Genomic DNA, 20,080 nt, shown 5'->3' with positions numbered 1-20,080 from the left:
GCCACTTCCTGCATGAAACCTTGTCAGGTTTTTGCCTGCCATAGGAGTTCTGTTATACTGACAGACACCATTCAAACAGCTTTAGAAACTTTAGGGTGTTTTCTATCCAAACCTGAACAATAATATGCATATTCTAGCTTCTGAGTTGGTGTAGGAGGCAGTTAAAAATAGGCACATATTTTTTCAAAAATTCTCAATGCTGCCCCCTAGCCCGTAGAGGTTAACGAGAGTCTTGTCTTTAAAATGCTGTAAAATAGTCATATGTTTGAGAAATTAAAGTAATAGCATTTCTAAGGTATTTGAATAACGCGCCACGGGATTCAACTGGCTGTTGAGTAGGTGGGACGCCATCGCCAAGCAGCTTGGTGAGAAGGTGACAACAGTTGGTGCGATTATTCGCAAATGGAAGAAACACAAAAGAACTGTCAATCTCCCTCAGCCTGGGGCTCTATGCAAGATCTCACCTCGTGGAGTTGCAATGATAATGAGAACGGTGAGGAATCAGCCCAGAACTACACGGGATGATCTTGTCAATGATCTCAAGGCAGCTGGGACCATAGTCACCAAGAAAACAATTGGTAACACACTACGCCGTGAAGGACTGAAATCCTGCAGCGCCCGCAAGGTCCCCCTGCTCAAGAATACATATACATGCCCGTCTGAAGTTTGCCAATGAACATCTGAATGATTCAGAGGACAACAGGGTGGATGTGTTGTGGTCAGATAAGACCAAAATGGAGCTCTTTGGCATCAACTCAACTCGCCGTGTTTGGAGGAGGAGGAATGCTGCCTATGACCCCAAGAACACCATCCCCACCGTCAAACATGGAGGTGGAAACATTATGCTTTGGGGGTGTTTTTCTGCTAAGGGGACAGGACAACTTCACCGGATCAAAGGGACGATGGACTGGGCCATGTACCGTCAAATCCTGGGTGAGAACCTCCTTCCCTCAGCCAGGGCATTGAAAATGGGTCGTGGATGGGTATTCCAGCATGACAATGACCCAAAACACACAGCCAAGGCAACAAAGGAGTGGCTCAAGAAGAAGCACATTAAGGTTCTGGAGTGGCCTAGCCAGTCTCCAGACCTTAATCCCATAGAAAATCTGTGGAGGGAGCTGAAGGTTTGAGTTGCCAAACGTCAGCCTCGAAACCTTAATGACTTGGAGAAGATCTGCAAAGAGGAGTGGGACAAAATCCCTCCTGAGATGTGTGCAAACCTGGTGGCCAACTACAAGAAATGTCTGACCTCTGTGATTGCCAACAAGGGTTTTGCCACCAAGTACTAAGTCATGTTTTGCAGAGGGGTCAAATACTTATTTCCCTCATCAAAATGCAAATCAATTTATAACATTTTTGTCATGTGTTTTCTGGCTTTTTTGGTTGTTATTCTGTCTCACTGTTCAAATAAACCTACCATTCAAATTATAGACTGATCATTTCTTTGTAAGTGTGCAAACGTACAAAATCAGCAGGGGATCAAATACTTTTTCCCCCCACTGTACATATGGTTAGCAGATGTTAATGCGGGTGTAGCGAAATGCTTGTGCTTCTTGTTCCGACAATGCAGTGATCTCTAACAGGTAATCTAACAATTTCCCAACTACCTAATACTCTCATCTAAAGGGGTGAATGAGAATATGTGCATATAAGTATATGGATGAGCGATGGCCGAGCTGCATGGGCAAGGTGCAGTAGATTGTATAAAATATGGTATATACATGTGATATGAGTAATGTAAGATATTTAAACATTGTTTTAAAGTGACTAGTGATCCATTTTTATTAAAGTGTTCAGTGATTGGGTCTCAATCTAGGCAGCAGCCTCTGAGTGACTGCTGTTTAGCATTCTGACGACCTTGAGATAGAAGCTCGATCCTGACTAGTCTCTGTCTCTGCTGCTGAAAAACGTCCCCACAGCATGATGCTGCCACCATCTTTCACCGTAGGGATGGTACCAGGTTTCCTCCAGACGTGACACTTGGCTTTCAGGCCACAAGAGTTCATTCTTGGTTTCATCAGACCAGAGAATTTTGTTTCTCATGGTGAGTCCTTTAGATGCCTTTTGGCAAACTCAAAGCGGGCCGTTGCGCCTTTTACTGAGGAGTGGCTTCCGTCTGGCCACTCTACCATAAAGTCCTGATTGGTGAAGTGCTGCAGAGATGGTTGTCCTCCTGGAATCCCATCTCGACAGAGGAACTCTAGAGCTCTGCCAGAGTGATCATTGGGTTCTTGGTCACCTCCCTGACCACCTCGCCTTTCCAAATCATGTCCAATCCACTGAAGTTGTAGAAACATCTCAAGGATGATTAATGGAAACCGGATGCACCTGAGCTCAATTTCGGGTCTCATAATTATGTAAAATAAGATATTTATTTTATTTCTAAAAACCTGTTTTCGCTTTGTCATAATGGGGTATTGTGTGTAAATTGCTGAGATAAAAACGTAATTTAATCCATTTTAGAATAAGGCTTTAACGTAACAACATGTGGGATAAGTCAAGGTGTCTGAATACTTTCCGAAGGCGCTGTACATAAGTGCACACATTTTGATTCTGGCTACTGGTCTAGCAAACTAGCATAAAACACCCTAAATATCCATCCACGTTGGATTTGATAGGTACAAAACAGTTAACAATATCCCATGTACAAATGCAACAATCTATATCTTCCCGACGAATGTCTTACATTTTGGGTGCAGCAACCTACATTTAGTATAACCTAATGTTCCAAATCCCATGTAGCCTAGCTTTTTAACTGTAAAATAATTATGGATTGATTTATTAGCACCCCAAGTGTGGCACATGGACTGATTTACATCTGACCTCCAGACCGGCTGCCCCCCGTCACCCCACATGCTGTTTAATTTGTGTGGGTGCCCCCCCACCCTTTTAAAGCAGCTCTCAGGACACGCCCACAGCTAAAAATAAGAAAACATATATTTGGACCACCCTCCTGAAAGCAGATGCGAATTGTGAACACGTGTACTTACACACATTCAAGGACTATTTGGTCACCCATCCAGACTGTGTCTGCTCAGACCTGTAGGACTATTTGGTCACCCATCCAGACTGTCTGCTCAGACCTGTAGGACTATTTGGGCACCCATCCAGACTGTGTCTGCTCGGACCTGTAGGACTATTTGGGCACCCATCCAGACTGTGTCTGCTCAGACCTGTAGGACTATTTGGTCACCCATCCAGACTGTCTGCTCAGACCTGTAGGACTATTTGGGCACCCATCCAGACTGTGTCTGATCAGACATGTAGGACTATTTGGGCACCCATCCAGACTGTCTGCTCAGACATGTAGGACTATTTGGGCACCCATCCAGACTGTCTGCTCAGACATGTAGGACTATTTGCGTTCACTGCCACCTCGATTTCCCCACTCCAACCACCCAGTCACCATCCAGTGATTGCAGCAGGACTTGGGTGCTCTTTAGTTGGAGGGGTTCCGCCACTCTGCGGAGTCTGCCAGCCATGGACTTCTGGGGAGATATTGTCAATTTGAAGACCACCACAGCAGCCAAAGCTCCATGTGTGTGGTATGTGTGTTCTGGTCTGTATTGGGAATAGGCATGTGCTTTTTTCATAGCAGTGTGGTTTTTAATACTGTTGAGTTTTTTTGAGAGCCTATTACTGTACCAGGGATGGAAGAGGTAGGAACCCAAATAACAAGCAAACTATCTCCAAAAGTTAAACCCACTGAATTACTCTGAAACCATCATCTTTTAGCCATTTCAGTAGAAGCAGCACTTGCTAATTGGGTAGTTCTCTAGAAGTTCCTTCCATATGGTTTAGCTAGCAGGCCCAGCAACCGTACTAGCTAAATCAATAACTTTCCACTTCATGAACTTATTGCTTTATGTTCTAATGCAGCACATTCAAGCTTTAAAAACCATGAATGTAAAAGTGCCGTGGGGCAGAAGTTCAGAGTGGTGGTGGTAGTAGTAGTATTCTAGGTAGGCTCCTACTGACTGGATTGTTAGTGCTTTCCAGAGCAGTAGCACTGGACCACATGGCTTATTTCATCATCAGGAGGTAGCCTGTGTGTCTAATTATATTTACAAGGCACACCTTGGTTCTAGAAAAAAGGTTGGCAGAGATTTTTAAAACTCTGAACTCTGATGTAGTGCCCTGAAATAGTGCACCACTTCTAGAATAGCCATGAAAATGACAGGTCAGTCAGTGGCATCTATCATATGTGACAGGAGGCTAATCTGCCTAGAAAGTTAGTAAAACGTTGCCAACTGCCACTTAGTTTAATATGTCTGAGTTGGTCTCTAATAAATAGACCTAGAGTCTACTTCAATGAGTTCAATAAGTAGTAGACTAAACCTAATAAACCCAACAGGTTGGACTTCTCTTGGGTTCATAGCTGTTACAGAACAATTGTCCCTTGTTAGGAGGAGTATGCAGAGTGATGTAGAGACCAAGAGGAAATGCAAGCTGGAGAGATGGATAACACAAACTTGTAAAGTATAAGTAACTAAAATCGAAACACTATGCGTCTGTGTCGTGTGGCTAAGACAGCCTGTCTTTGGAATCGGGGCGTGCTGGCTTGTGCCCAACACAAATATTTACCTCAGCGCTTACCCCCGCAGGTGCTGTCCAGCCGCCTAGGCTTTATTCAGCAGGGACATCCCTCTGAGTCATTCCCCTTGGCTATAGCGTTCAAAGGCCTTTCTCCTGTTTAGGCCGATACAGTAGAATACACTGTCTCTTATAATTAATCTAACCTAGTAGGCGAAAAAGAAACACCTGACACTAGATCCCCCTACATATTGGTCTTGACGAGAAGGAAAAAAAACTGTCAGGAGGTTCTCTTCTGCACTGTTCAACCAATCCAGTAAATATGGAGGGGTTAAGATGGAGTGTCACCTTGTTAATGTTCAAAAGCTGAAGTCTCGTCACAGACTCTTTTTCCATTTCCCCTGAAAAGCAGTGGTAATGGCATCTCCCATATCAACTGAACGATGACAGTTTGGAGTTGTTCTTGTATGTGGTGTAGTTGTATGGAAAATGCAGGGTCGTTCCCATGACTGTTTAAGAGGCTATCAGAATATACCTATGATTTCTTTGTCTTGAAGCAGACGAAACTCTACTATTATACTATTGCCTGTGTGGTCTTAGTGAGATGGCTGGATTAAGTAGTCCTATTGAATTTGACTGCTGTGTTAAAAGGTGTAACCTAATAGGAAGTGTAAGACCAAGAACAGGAAGTGTAAGACCAAGAACAGGAAGTTAACTTCACACGGCTCCAACTGTCACCCAATGTGACCTGTATTACCCTCTTCCATTGTGTATCTCTGGTGCTGTGCTGCGTCATCAATAGGAGTGACTACGTAGGCCCACGTTTTTTTTAAAGTGCCTCATTATTTCCTTCCTACCCACTAGTGTCTAGGTTGTTGAACAATTCTTTCAATGCTTAAAGATGCACTATGAAGAAATCACTCCGCCATTTCCTGGTTGCTAAAATTCTAGTAGTTTGCCTAATTTCAGTTTGTGACAAAACAAGCAAGTATAGTGTAGAGAATCATTGTACCATCTAAACTGCTGTGAAATATATATTTTCCATAACCAAAAGTATTGTTTGCAGCTAGTGTGCAAAACCGAAAGCAAAAGACACAAAAATGAAACTGAAAAACAGGAAGCATAGAGCACATAGACCATATCTACCGCTTCTTAGACTAGCTTTTAGTGAGAATGACAGATCTATGACTCACATTTCTGTGAATTTTGTCAGGTCTCCCAAAAAGTTTACATATTGCAGCTTTAAAACAACTTGCTCTTTGTGAACTATGAAGATTTAGGCTATTGAATGAATGAATAAATATCCTTTCTCTCTGCATCTCCACCATATGTACATTCTGTTCTCCTTTTTGTGTTTTGTTTCAATCTGCCCACTGAATTTGTATTTCTCCTTGTTGTCTCCAGGGGAACGATGATGAGGCGGTGGTGGACCTGGGGAAGACAAGCTCCACCATTCACACCAACTTTGAGAAAGAGGAGCTAGAGAGTAAGTCTGATTTTAGTGTTTATATATACACACAAAGTATCACATGGGCCCGGATCCTATTCATGTTGACAGTATACACTGAGTACACACGGAGCAGTATCAAGGAGGCCCATGTGTAATGCCATTGTTGTATGGCCATAGGACAGAGGGGATTCTACAAATGCATGCTCTCACTCTCATTCACACAGATGTGTTTTTCCTCATGCACTGTAATATCATGAAAAATCCAGAGTCACGTTTGTCTGGCTTGGTCTGGTAATTGAGGTATGCATAACTTCCACCAACATTCCACTGAGCTCTGACTGCAGGGGAAAAGCCCTGGCACAATTTCCAGACTTTATAGGATCCACAATGGAATTGTAGCTGCATCCCCTCCCAAGAAACTGTGTTTGGGGAGACCAGGCTTTGTGAGGTGAACTTGAATACTAATAACTTGTAATCCCTGGTTAATGAGGTAGAGAACTGTGTAACTGTTACGGGTGTGTACTGGAGGCGAAGTCAGGTGCAGGAGAGCAGAGTGTAGGTCCAAACAACATGCCCAAAACACGGAACAATAAACAAAAGTCTGGCGCGTAACAATACACACATAACATCAAAACAATTTCACACAAAGACATGGAGGGGAACAGAGGACTAAATACATTCAGTGTGATTAGGGAATGAAAACCAGGTGTGTATGGAACAAGACAAAACAAATGGGAATATGAAAAAAGGAGCGGCGATGGCTAGAAAGCCGGTGACGCCGAACGCCACCCGAACAAGGAGAGGAGCCGACTTCGGCGGAAGTCGTGACGGTACCCCTCCCCCCTTGACGCGTGGCTCCAGCAGTGCGCCCGAGGGCGAGGCGCAGGGCGATCCGGCCGGCGACGGTGAAACTCCCGCAGTAGTTCGGGGTCCAAAACAACCGGAACCCAGCACCTCTCCTCCGGGCCGTACCCCTCCCACTTCACGAGGTACTGAAGGCCCCCTGCCTGACGCCTCGAATCCAGGATGGAACGAACAGAGTATGCCGGGACTCCCTCGATGTCCAGAGGGGGCGGATGAACCTCCCGTACCTCAGATTCCTGGAGCGGACCAGCCACCACCGGCCTGAGGAGAGACACATGGAACAAGGGGTTAATACGGTAATCAGAGGGAAGCTGTAACCTGTAACACACCTCGTTCACCCTCCTCAAGGCTTTGAATGGCCCCACAAACCGCAGACCCAGCTTCCGGCAGGCAGGGCAGGCGGAGGGGAGGTTTCGGGTCGAGAGCCAGACCCGGTCACCCGGTGTGAACACCGGGGCCTCAGTCCGCGCTGGTCTTTTGGCGTAGCGCGGCTCTCTGGAGGTGAACAAGGACGGCCTCCCATGTCTCCGCCGCGCGCCTGAACCAGTCGTCCACCGCAGGAGCCTCGGTCTGACCCTGATGCCACGGTGCCAGAATCGGCTGGTAACCCAATACGCACTGAGAGGGGGAGAAGTTAGTGGAGGAGTGGCGAAGCAAGTTCTGTGCCATCTCGGCCCAGGGCACGAACGCCGCCCACTCCCCCGGCCGGTCCTGGCAATAGGACCGCAGAAACCTGCCCACATCCTGGTTGACTCCCTCTACCTGCCCGTTACTCTTGGGGTGAATACCCGAGGTGAGGCTGATCGAGACCCCCAGACGTTCCATGAATGCCTTCCAGACTCTCGCGTGAACTGGGGACCCCGATCAGACACTATATCCTCGGGCACCCCGTAGTGCCGGAAGACGTGAGTAAACAGGGCTTCCGCAGCCTGTAGGGCTGTAGGAAGACGACAGGACTTAGAGAAACGATCCACAACGACCAGGATCGTAGTGTTTCCCTGTGAAAGAGGAAGATTGGTTAGGAAATCCACTGGTCACGGACAGCAGACGGAACGTACATATGCCCGACGGGACGCTGGAGGGGAGTGGGCTCTGTACGCAACGCCTGCTCAATGTCCGCATCCAGCTCCTGACCGGCGCTACCAGGCAGGAGGCCGGGAGTATGGGAGTCTGATCCATGGGCCACTCCTCTGTGTCATACAGCCGGGACAGTGCGTCTGCCTTCATATTCTGGGAACCTGGTCTGTAGGACAGGGTAAACACAAAACGAGTAAATGACATGGCCCACCTTGCCTGACGAGGATTCAGTCTCCTCGCTGCCCGGATGTACTCCAGGTTGCGGTGGTCAGTCCAGATGAGGAAAGGGTGTTTAGCCCCCTCAAGCCAATATCTCCATGCCTTCAACGCTTTAACCACAGCCAGCAACTCCCGGTCCCCCACATCATAGTTATGCTCTGCCGGGCTGAGCTTCTTCGAGAAGAAAGCACAGGGGCGGAGTTTCGGTGGCGTACCCGAGCACTGTGAGAGCACGGCTCCTATCCCAGCTCCTATCCCAGCCTCGGACGCGTCCACCTCCACTATGAACGCCAAAGAGGGATCCGGATGGGCCAGCACGGGAGCCGAAGTAAACGGAGCTCTTAGCTGCCCAAAAGCCCTGTCCGCCTCAGCCGACCACTGGAACCGTACAGGACCCCCCCCTTCAGCAGTGAGGTAATGGGAGCAGCCACCTGGCTAAAACCCCAGATAAATCTCTGGTAGTAATTGGCAAACCCTAAAAATCGCTGCACCTCCTTTACCGTGGTGGGAGTTGGCCAATTACGCACGGCTGCAATGCGGTCACTCCATCTCCACCCCTGATGTGGAAATGCGATACCCTAGTAAGGATACGGCCTGCTGAAAGAACAAGCATTTCTTGGCCTTGACGTACAGGTCATGCTCCAACAGTCGTCCAAGAACCCTGCGCACCAAGGACACATGCTCGGCACGTGTAGCGGAGTATATCAGAATGTCATCGATATACACCACTACACCCTGCCTGTGCAGGTCCCTGAAAATCTTGTCTACAAAGAATTGTAAGACTGATGGAGCAATCATCAACCCGTACGGCATGACGAGGTACTCATAATTCCCTGTGGTGGTACTAAACGCTGTCTTCCACTTGTCTCCTTCCTGGATACGCACCAGGTTATACGCACTCCTGAGATCCAATTTAGTGAAGAAGCGCGCCCCATGCATTGACTCAATCGCCATGGCGATAAGAGGTAGCGGGTAACTGTACCTCACCGTGATTTGATTGAGACCTCTATAGTCAATCCACGGGCGCAGACCTCCATCCTTCTTCTTCACAAAAAAGAAACTCGGAGGGTGAAGTGGAGGTCCGAATGTACCCCTGACGCAGGGATTCAGAGACATATGTCTCCATAGCCACCGTCTCCGCTTGCGACGGGATACACGTGACTCCTGGGAAGCGCAGCGTCTGCCAGGAGATTTATCGCACAATCCCCCCCCATCGATGAGGTGGTAATTGAGTCGCCTACTTTTTACAGAAGGCGAGAGCCAAATCGGCATATTCTTGGGGGATGCGCACGGTGGAGACCTGGTCTGGACTTTCCACCGTGGTAGCACCAACGGAAACCCCTACACACCTCCCCGAGCACTCTCGTGACCACCCCGTGAGAGCCCTCTGTTGCCAGGAAATGGTGGGGTTATGATGAGCCAACCAGGGAAGGCCTAGTACCACGGGAAATGCAGGAGAGTCAATGAGGAAGAGACTGATTTTTCTCCTCGTGTCCCCCCTGCGTCTCCATGGCCAGGGAGATGGTGTCCTCCCTGATTAGCCCAGACCCTAATGGTCGTCTATCCAGAGCGTGTACTGGGAAAGGTCTAACTACAGAAATATTGGGGATCCCTAAACTAAGGGCTAACGCTCTGTCTATAAAATTCCCAGCTGCGCCTGAATCGACGAGCGCCTTACGCTGGGAATTCGGTCAAAACTCAGGGAAACAAACCGGTGGTCAACAGAGGACTCTGGATGAGTGTGGTGCAGACTCACCTGGGGTGACGCCAGAGTGCCCTGCCTGCTGCCTCGACTCCCAGAGGGACCGACACGGCACCGACCAGCAGTGTGCCCTCTGCGGCCACAGATGGTGCACGTGATGGCCCCTCCTCCAGCCTCCCTACGCACAGCCCCTCCCAACTCCAGGGGCACCGGAGCGGGGGTGCTGGAAGATGGAACCGACAGAGCCCCCTCTGGACGTCTGCGGGTGACCAGAAGGTTATCCAACCGGATGGACAAATCCACCAGTTGGTCAAAGGTGATGGTGGCATCCCTGCAGGCCAGCTCACGTCGGACGTCCTCGCGCAGGCTGCATCGATAGTGGTCGATGAGGGCCTTGTCGTTCCAGCCTGCTCCGGCGGCCAAGGTCCGGAGTTCCAGGGCGAACTCCTGGGCGTTCCTCGTCCCCTGCCTCAAATGGAAGAGCCGTTCTCCCGCCACTCCACCTTCGGGCGGATGGTCGAAGACGGCCCGGAAGCGGCGGGTGAACTCCTCGAAGTGGTCCACGCCGCGTCTCCTTCTCCCCACACGGCGTTTGCCCACTCCAAAGCTCTCCCTGAGGGGCATGAGACGAGTGCGGACACTCTCTCCCTTCCCGAGGGAGCTGGGTGAATGGTGGCCAGGTAGAGGTCCAGTTCTAGCAGGAACCCCTGGCACTGTGCTGCCGTCCCATCATACTCCCTGGGAAGGGAGAGACACATCCCACTGGGACTGGTTCCGGCCGGGACGGGCAGAGGTAACCCCGGTTTCGCTGGTCGAGGCACTGGAGAGACTTGCTGTCTCTCCCAGCGGTCCATGGTCTGGACAACGCGATCCATCATGGCACCAAGAATGTAACATTGCCGAGTGTTCCTGGACGTGCTCCTCGACGACTCTAACCGGGGTACCTGCTCCTGCTGACTCCATGGTGGGTGTGAAATTCTGTTACGGGTGTGTACTGGAGGCGAAGTCAGGTGCAGGAGAGCAGAGTGTAGTTAACAGGCGCACTTTTAATTCCGGTCCAAACGAAAGCACAGAAGTACATATAACGTGCCCAAAACACAGAACAATAAACAGAAGTCTGGCGCGTAACAATACACACATAACATCAAAACAATTTCACACAAAGACATGGAGGGGAACAGAGGACTAAATACATTCAGTGTGATTAGGGAATGAAAACCAGGTGTGTATGGAACAAGACAAAACAAATGGGAATATGAAAAAAGGAGCGGCGATGGCTAGAAAGCCGGTGACGTCGAACGCCACCCGAACAAGGAGATAGAGGTTAATGAGATAGAGAACAGTAGAACTTGGAAGCCTGGTTAATGATGTAGAGAACAGTGTAATTTGGGACCCTGGTTAATTTTATTTATTTATTTTATTTTAACTAGGCAAGTCAGTTAACTGCCTGTTCAGGGATTGCCACCCCATGAGGTAGAGAACAGTGGAACTTGGAACCCTGGTTAATGAGGTAGAGAACAGTGGAACTTGGAACCCTGGTTAATGAGGTAGGTAGAGACAGAATTGTACCTTGTCAGCTCGGGGATTTGAACTTGCAACCTTTCGGTTACTAGTCCAATGCTCTAACCACTAGGCTACCCTGCCACCCCATGAGGCAGAGAACAGTGTAACTTGGAACTCAGATCCCTGGTTAATGACGTAGAGAACAGTGTAACTTGGAACCCTGGTTAATGAGGTAGAGAACAGTGTAACTTGGAACCCAGGTTAATGAGGTAGAGAACAGTGTAACTTGGAACCCAGGTTAATGAGGTAGAGAACAGTGTAACCCTGGTTAATGAGGTAGAGAACAGTGTAACTTGGAACCCAGGTTAATGAGGTAGAGAACAGTGTAACCCTGGTTAATGAGGTAGAGAAGAGTGTGAGAATGTAATGTGTTAGCTGCGCCCCCACCCCACCCTAGTTCCAGCTCTAACTACATTACTGTGGATTATCCTGCAGCTCTGGCCTCCACTAATTTAATAGAGCCTGCTCTTTCACTCCCCCTTCATTCTTTCTCACACTCACTCACTCATTCTCTGTAGAACACTACAACTCTTTCACTAATTCACATAATCACACAGTTGGTACAGGCAGACCCAACCTCCATCTTCTGCTACTCTGTCCCTCCTCTCTCCTAACCCCTCCATACTTCTCTAAAGTAATATTTACTTGTGTTTTGTTATACATCATGATCATGTTCCCCCTAAGCTGTGTGTGGGTGCTCCACTTCCCAGGACTGCCTTGCAGAAGAAATACCAGCCCGCGCAGAGACTCACGAGATTGAACTTCACTCTGCTAGTTTCCCTGTTAGTTTACACCAACGTTTCCCTCTACTGTAGGAATTGTGACCAAATCGACATTTTTAAATGCAACATAACGAAATAAACGTAACTATGCAGACTGAGATTGTTTGTCAGATCGCATTTTATTCCATTGACCTGCACGAGTGGTTGTGAGTAGATGCACTTGTTTTGAGATCAAAGCGAAGAGCCGCATGTAGCCACATATGCACATTTGTTCATGTCCTTCGCTAATTAGTGCGTTGTTAGCCCAGTTATAGCAAAGCTTCCTACAAGAGCATAAAACATATACACTTCTTTGAAAAGCCAGTCGGGTAAAGAGCTTTTTTATATCTTAAAGGGGCAGTGATTGTATTTTGAGACGGGCTTGAATAAGCTAAGTAGTCAAAAGGCAGATGGTAGCACACATTTTTTTCTGACTCTCTGTAATAATGGTATGCAAATAATGATTTTTGATTTGTAAAGTGGTTTCTGCATCAAAAAGCACAATACATTTTCAGTCACCTCCTTGTCTGAAGGACAAGTTGCTAAACAGGTTAATTTCCAGCGCTGCACAAGTCTCATGGAATGTAGGCTGACATTGAACACCACACAGTGGCTGCTACTGTAGGCTGTATCATAGACACCACACAGTGGCTGCTACTGTAGGCTGTATCGTAGAACACCACACAGTAGCTGCTACTGTAGGCTGTATCATAGACACCACACAGTGGCTGCTACTGTAGGCTGTATCGTAGAACACCACACAGTGGCTGCTACTGTAGGCTGTATCGTAGACACCACATAGTGGCTGCTACTGTAGGCTGTATCGTAGAACAGCTATTTCTATGTTAAAATGTTATGGGATGCATTTTCCCCATAATGCTAGGGCACTGTGACGATGGTCCTATGTACTCTGTCACATAAATCTAAAACCTTTGATAAAGGACCACACATGGTTTATGATAAGAACATTTATTTATTGATGATAATGTGGGGCAGTGATGTTATTTTTGTTGGTCGATCATCCGTGAACGAGAAGTAAGGGTTTCCCGTTTAGTTGCATCATGGGTATTGCTATTGCGATACGGGCTGTATCACAACTGCCCGTGATTGGGAGTCCCATAGGATGGTGCACAATTGGCCCAGCGTTGTCCGGGTTTGGCCGGGGTAGGCCGTCATTGTAAATAAGAATTTGTTCTTAACTGACTTGCCTAGTTAAATAAAGGTTACACATAAGAAGCCTGTCCTCTCATTGTTTGTGGGACAGGTCATCTTGCTGCCGGGTTTTGTTTGAAGAGCTCTATTTGATCCAGTTTATTATTTTCTAAATACTTGTACATTTTGTCGGCTGTTATTATCTTCACTTGCAAATAAAAAGTGTCACTCTGGGCAAGAAATAATGTTCTGCCTTGTTGCCTCCTCACTGTAAAATCCTACCGCCGGGTCTCACAGCCACTCTGGTAGGACTGCATTATGATCCAATGGGCACGGTAGCCTACTTGGTCACGGTTAAACTAACTTAAAGCGGGTACAGCCTCGGTGTTCACAGTAAACGCAAAACGTTCACGTTTGTGCTCAGCATAACTGAAATTTGCTCAGTGCCGGAAATAATTTGAGGCAGGGAACATTGATCATGAGCCTGCCTAAGAGCCTAGTCTCACAAGTCAGACGATTGTTTCTGAAATGTGAAAGACTGGAAATAGTGAGTTTTGGTCTCTAACTACTGGTTGTCTATAGTGGGAGGTAACAGGTGTTGACGTCAAACTGTATTGGTCACGTGCTACGTAGACCAGGTTTAGACTAACAGTGAAATGTTTAATTACAGGCCCTTCCTAACCACACAGAGAAAATAATAATAGAAAAGTAAAAGACATAATAATAAATCCACAATGAGTAACGTTAACTTGTCTATATTCAAGGGGCACCAGTTGTGAGTAGATATGTACGGGTACGGGGTAGGCCTACATAGTAATTGATGTGCACTGTGTCTCAGTGGAGACCTTGGCAGCCTGCAGGAGACCTGACCCCAGCCAGCGGCAGTGTTATGAAGACAATTGTTTATCTACTGGCTGTGTGCGTTCGTGGCCCAGGGACTCCTCCTACTGCGCAGAACATTACAGCTGACAACCCAGAGGTGCTAATGGAAACCACAGAGGAAAACCTCTGACCTGAATGTTATTTATTCCTAGGAACGCCCAGAGATACAGTAAAGATGTTAGCTGGAAGCCTGGAACAATAACGATTTTAGTTATATTATTAGGGTTGTTGTGTGTGTCTGTCATCCATGTAAATGGAAGGAACTAAGTACTTTTGGACAGGAAACCCTGCAGGGGTATCAGCTGAGTATCACAGACCTTCCTTAGCTGATCCAGACACCAGAGAGGAACTGGGGGGATTAGATAGTGTGTGTGTGTGTCGTCCGTCCCCCCCCCCCCCCCCCCGTCACCCCCATTGAGCTTAGTGGGCTATGCCATATTACATGTATGTGACAGGGGTGTGATGAAGACCCACCATGCTGTAGTCCTCACCGCCCTCCTGGTCCATTTCTCTGCTCTGTCCAGACTGACGTCAGTAGTATGCCATCCAGAACGGTTTAACGCTCCCAGCTCTCAAAAGATAAAGTGTGTTTATAAGCACAAAGAGCAGGCTACATGTCCTTCTCCTTTTTTAGCCTTCTCTCCTTTCCCCATGTCCTGACAACGAGCAGCGGGTCTTAGGCAGTGACGTCCTTTCTATCCATTCTTAGCTGCTGTCAGAACGGCACGTAACTCGTCCATTCATTTAACGCTTCAGGTATGGCCACTTGACACGGCAGAAATTGAGAGGAGGATAAGGGGGAAGGTTTACCATTGTGTGTGACGTACGTAAACAACAGACAGGAAGACGTGTGTGTGTGTGTGTGTGGGGGGGGGGGGCACAGTCTGTGATGGTAACTAAAGGGTGGCTGCAGTGTATGAAAACAACTGCATTTGTCTCATGCCATTTTGGGCCTGTAAAGAAAGGCGGTCTAAAGATTGTAGAATGCTGAAATCAGACTATGTATTACGAAGAACTGTATTGACAATTCAGATTTTTAAATGCACAGTGTATATGCCCAGCCCAACTGCAGATAAGACTATTATACATGGTAGACCGTGATTGACCATGCCTCTCTCTACCCTGTTTCCAGGTCACAGAGCGGTCTATGTGGGTGTCCATGTTCCTCTGGGCAGAGAGACCAAACGGAGGCACCACCGCCACCGCGGCCACAGACACCACCGCAAGAGGAGAGACCGCTCGGACCGTGAAGATGGACGAGAGTCTCCTTCCTATGGTAGCTAAGACCAGTTCACTCTCTCACCTCAACGTCTGCTTCATTCACTGTCCTCAGATCAGCTCTATTGCCATATCTCCATTCTCCAGCCCTGTTTCCTATACCAAACCTTTTACTGTTCTTTTTCCACTAATATTCCCCTTGGTTGTACTACATTACCCATCTTCCACCTGTACCCCCTGTGTTTCAGACACCCCGTCCCAGCGGGTCCAGTTCATCCTGGGGACAGAGGATGATGATGAAGAGCACATGCCCCACGACCTGTTCACTGAGCTGGATGAGCTGTTCTTCCGGGACGGACACGTCTACGAGTGGAGGGAAACAGCCAGGCACGACGCACACCCTTCCTCACTACTCCTAGTGGCTGTTTCCTCATCCAACCACATCAACAACTCCTTTAATCTGGTGTGTGTGTGTGTGTGTGTGTGTGTGTGTGTGTGTGTGTGTAGGTGGTTAAAGTTTGAGGAAGACGTGGAGGATGGAGGGGAGCGTTGGAGTAAGCCCTACGTAGCCACGCTGTCTCTACACAGCCTCTTCGAGCTCCGCAGCTGCATCCTCAACGGCACTGTCATGTTGGACATGAGAGCTAACACTATTGAGGAGATCGCAGGTGAGTGTGTATGTATGTCTCTGCAGACATTTTACTGTGTCTGAAAGTTGAATGTGTTGAATAAAGCATGTAACTGTTGAATAAAGCATGCAGTCTACCCTGTACACCCCCATAGACATGGTGATAGACAGCATGGTGGCGTCAGCTCAGCTGGAGGAGGGGTTGAGGCAGAAGGTGAGGGAGGCCATGTTGAAGAGACACCACCACCAGAACGAGAAGAAGCTCAGCAACCGCATCCCTCTGGTGCGCTCCTTCGCTGACATCGGCAAGAAACAATCTGACCCACACCTGCTTGAGAGAAACGGTGAGGGCCCTCGCTGCACCTCGCCTTTTTCCTCTTCTGCTCTTTATCCCCTCATTTCAGCTCTTCTATAAAATAATGGTTTATTTACACCCTTTTTTACTGCAGTTTAGCCGTGTTTTGACAGATTGAATGTATGTACTATGCACATGTTCTTTTATGAAGTGGGTTGGGTCTTTAAAGAGGTGTCAATTGGCGGAGGTAATTGAGTGACAAGACGATGGGCAAGATCTGATTGGTGCATGGGCCTTTTACTGGCATGTGATTTTCCCATCATGACTGTTCTTGAACACTGCAGTGATGAGTCTGAGTTTGTTTTGTGCACTGGATTGTGTTTTCTCCTGGAAATATGGTTTTGTGAATAGGTTTTTGTGTTGAACTGTTGTAATAGGCTAATAGTTAATAACTTAAAACCAAAGTAAATCTGTGCACATGCCATCATGTAGAAATTAAATCACAGTTGAAGATTATTGGTCAGCTTCCCCTTGCTTGTGATTGGTCCGTTTGAGTGACCTATAGTATATCCTTATTAAAGTGTGATGTAACCACGGCATTTATTGCGTTTCTGTAACATTGTTGCAAAAGGTTGCTAAACAATGCTTTTGTGTGTGTTCTGAACATGTCCGCTGCTGTTTGTGGGCAGTTGGCATTATGACAGATGTTAATTGATCTTGACTTAATCTCTCCTGGTTTACTGCGGCTCCATGTACGTTGTGCAAATGTTCCATGTGACGTTTTGGGATGTACTGAATATGCCCCTGCTCTTTGTCTTTGACTTCCACTAACAAGACACTTCCAAGGCCTGGGCTTCGTAGCATGAAGAGCATCGTTCCCAACACACATTTAGGATTTCTACCCTTCTTGATTTATTTTTCCCTCTCCTTCTTTCCTTTTTCCATCCAGTCTTCTCTCCTTTCCCAACTACCCTTGCCCCCTCCATAGGAAGTCTATCCACCTCCCGCCCCTCCCTCCTCAAGGGAGTCCAGGGGGTCTCAGTTCCTCAGCCGCTTCCTGCTCAGTGCCAGCACCCCCCAGAACACCCCTCCCCTAGCCAGATGCAGATCCTCCACCCCTCCCTCCCTGCCTGTCCCCCACCCCTCCTCTGACTGACCCAGACCCACCCCTCCCTGCCTGTCCTCCACCTCTCTGACTGACCCAGGCCTAGACCCAGAGATTGGGTTAGCAGCTGGTGAGGGTAGGAGCTGGAGTATCCCCAGTGTGGTGGTCCATGCTCCAGATGTGGAGGAACTGAGGCTCCAGTCCTGTCTAGTCAAGGACCACAAGGAGGAGTCTGAGGGTGCAGACCCTGCCTGCCTGGTGCAGCTCCTCCCCCCACCTCCAGCAGGTTAAATATCCTGCAAATAGCATGAAACCCTCCCTCCACACCTTCTTCACCTTGATAATCTGACCCCTCTCGGTCCTTAACATTGTATGTGTCTGTCTGTGTGCTTGATGACTTGTGAAGCAATTAAAGGGTACATTTCATCAAAATAAAACCAGATGGTTTAGACTTAGTTATAGTGAAACACGTCAATTCTGGTCTTCATTTCCACAGTTGGTTGCGAAAGAACTATTTTGATTTACTGTTAATCTCATTCCCCCAGCGGTTACATCACACCTTGAGAAGGTTCCTCTACGTCATCTCAAGGGAGCGGTTCGGTATGAAATACACTCCCTTCTGGATGTGCTTGGTGGTACCACCTCGAGGCTTACTATAAAAACAGGTGACCGCATGCCTTATTTGGCAATGGTCTTGGTAAGTGGAGTGTGCCAATATATATTTTGCATGACGCTTCCTTGACTAGACTACTGACGTTACTCAAAATTCTAAAGGCAGGAATGCACATTTCCGCATATGACCAAATTCAACGTTTTTGCTTACCGGTTTCATGCATCTTTTACGAAAGAAAAAAAAACATGTAGGCTATGAGGATTATATGTTTATTTGTAGCTACAGTGGGGGGAAAAAGTATTTGATCCCCTGCTAATTTTGTACATTTGCCCACTGATAAAGAAAGGATCAGTCTATAATTTTAATGGTAGGTTTATTTGAACAGTGAGAGACAGAATAACAACAAAAATATCGAGAAAAACGCATGTCAAAAATTTTTATAAATTGATTTGCATTTTAATGAGGGAAATAAGTATTATTTCTGGCTCCCAGGTGTCTTTTATACAGGTAACGAGCTGAGATTAGGAGCACACTCTTAAAGGGAGTGCTCCTAACCGCAGCTTGTTACCTGTAAAAAAGACACCTGTCCACAGAAGCAATCAATCAGATTCCAAACTCTCCACCATGGCCAAGACCAAAGAGCTCTCCAAGGATGTCAGGGACAAGACTGTAGACCTACACAAGGCTGGAATGGGCTACAAGACCATCGCCAAGCAGCTTGGTGAGAAGGTGACAACAGTTGGTGCGATTATTCGCAAATGGAAGAAACACAAAAGAACAGTCAATCTACCTCGGCCTGGGGCTCCATGCAATATCTCACCTCGTGGAGTTGCAATGATCATGAGAACGGTGAGGAATCAGCCCAGAACTACACAGGAGGATCTTGTCAATGATCTCAAGGCAGCTGGGACCATAGTCACCAAGAAAACAATTGGTAACACACTACGCCGTGAAGGACTGAAATCCTGCAGCGCCCGCAAGGTCCCCCTGCTCAAGAATACATATACATGCCCGTCTGAAGTTTGCCAATGAACATCTGAATGATTCAGAGGACAACTGGGTGAAAGTGTTGTGGTCAGATGAGACCGAAATGGAGCTCTTTGGCATCAACTCAGCTCGCCGTGTTTGGAGGAGGAGGAATGCTGCCTATGACCCCAAGAACACCATCTCCGCCGTCAAACATGGAGGTGGAAACATTATGCTTTGGGGGTGTTTTTCTGCTAAGGGGACAGGACAACTTCACCGCATCATTTGACGGGGCCATGTACTGTCAAATCCTGGGCGAGAACCTCCTTCCCTCAGCCAGGGCATTGAAAATGGGTCGTGGATGGGTATTCCAGCATGACAATGACCCAAAACACACGGCCAAGGCAACAAAGGAGTGGCTCAAGAAGAAGCACATTAAGGTTCTGGAGTGGCCTAGCCAGTCTCCAGACCTTAATCCCATAGAAAATCTGTTGAGGGAGCTGAAGGTTCGAGTTGCCAAACGTCAGCCTCAAAACCTTAATGACTTGGAGAAGATCTGCAAAGAGGAGTGGGACAAAATCCCTCCTGAGATGTGTGCAAACCTAGTGGCCAACTACAAGAAACGTCTGACCTCTGTGATTGCCAACAAGGGTTTTGCCACCAAGTACTAAGTCTTTGTTTTGCAGAGGGGTCAAATACTTATTTCCCTCATCAAAATGCAAATCATTTTCTAACATTTTTTACATGTGTTTTTCTGGAATGTTTTGTTGTTATTCTGTCTCTCACTGTTCAAATAAACCTACCATTCAAATTATAGACTGATCAGTTCTTTGTAAGTGGGCAAACATACAAAATCAGCAGGGGATCAAATACTTTTTTCCCCCACTGTACATCCATCGTTACAAGAAATAGATGACAATGGCTCAGTGTTCAATGGTTGTGAGTTCTAATCCCACATGGGGCAGAGATGTGTACAGTTGAAGTTGGAAGTTTACATACACTTAGGTTGGAGTAATTTAAAACATTTTTCAACCAGTCCACACATTTCTTAT

At 47.4% G+C, this 20,080-nt stretch overlaps 1 protein-coding gene across 2 annotated transcripts in view; it reads left to right on the top strand.

Moving 5' to 3' along the window:
• LOC115184468 (sodium bicarbonate cotransporter 3-like) overlaps positions 1 to 20,080 on the top strand; it is an 83,897-nt gene that overhangs the window by 32,980 nt on the left and 30,837 nt on the right. For both annotated transcript variants that reach the window (XM_029745372.1, XM_029745373.1), the window contains exons 2-6: positions 5,938 to 6,019; positions 15,336 to 15,479; positions 15,670 to 15,808; positions 15,929 to 16,089; positions 16,205 to 16,393. In XM_029745372.1, the coding sequence (XP_029601232.1) occupies positions 5,938 to 6,019; positions 15,336 to 15,479; positions 15,670 to 15,808; positions 15,929 to 16,089; positions 16,205 to 16,393 (715 nt within the window). The remainder of the gene's footprint in view (positions 1 to 5,937; positions 6,020 to 15,335; positions 15,480 to 15,669; positions 15,809 to 15,928; positions 16,090 to 16,204; positions 16,394 to 20,080) is intronic.

Source organism: Salmo trutta, chromosome 3 (genome assembly GCF_901001165.1).
Source record: "Salmo trutta chromosome 3, fSalTru1.1, whole genome shotgun sequence".
NCBI lineage: Eukaryota > Metazoa > Chordata > Actinopteri > Salmoniformes > Salmonidae > Salmo > Salmo trutta.
This window is presented reverse-complemented; position numbering and strand designations above follow the sequence as displayed.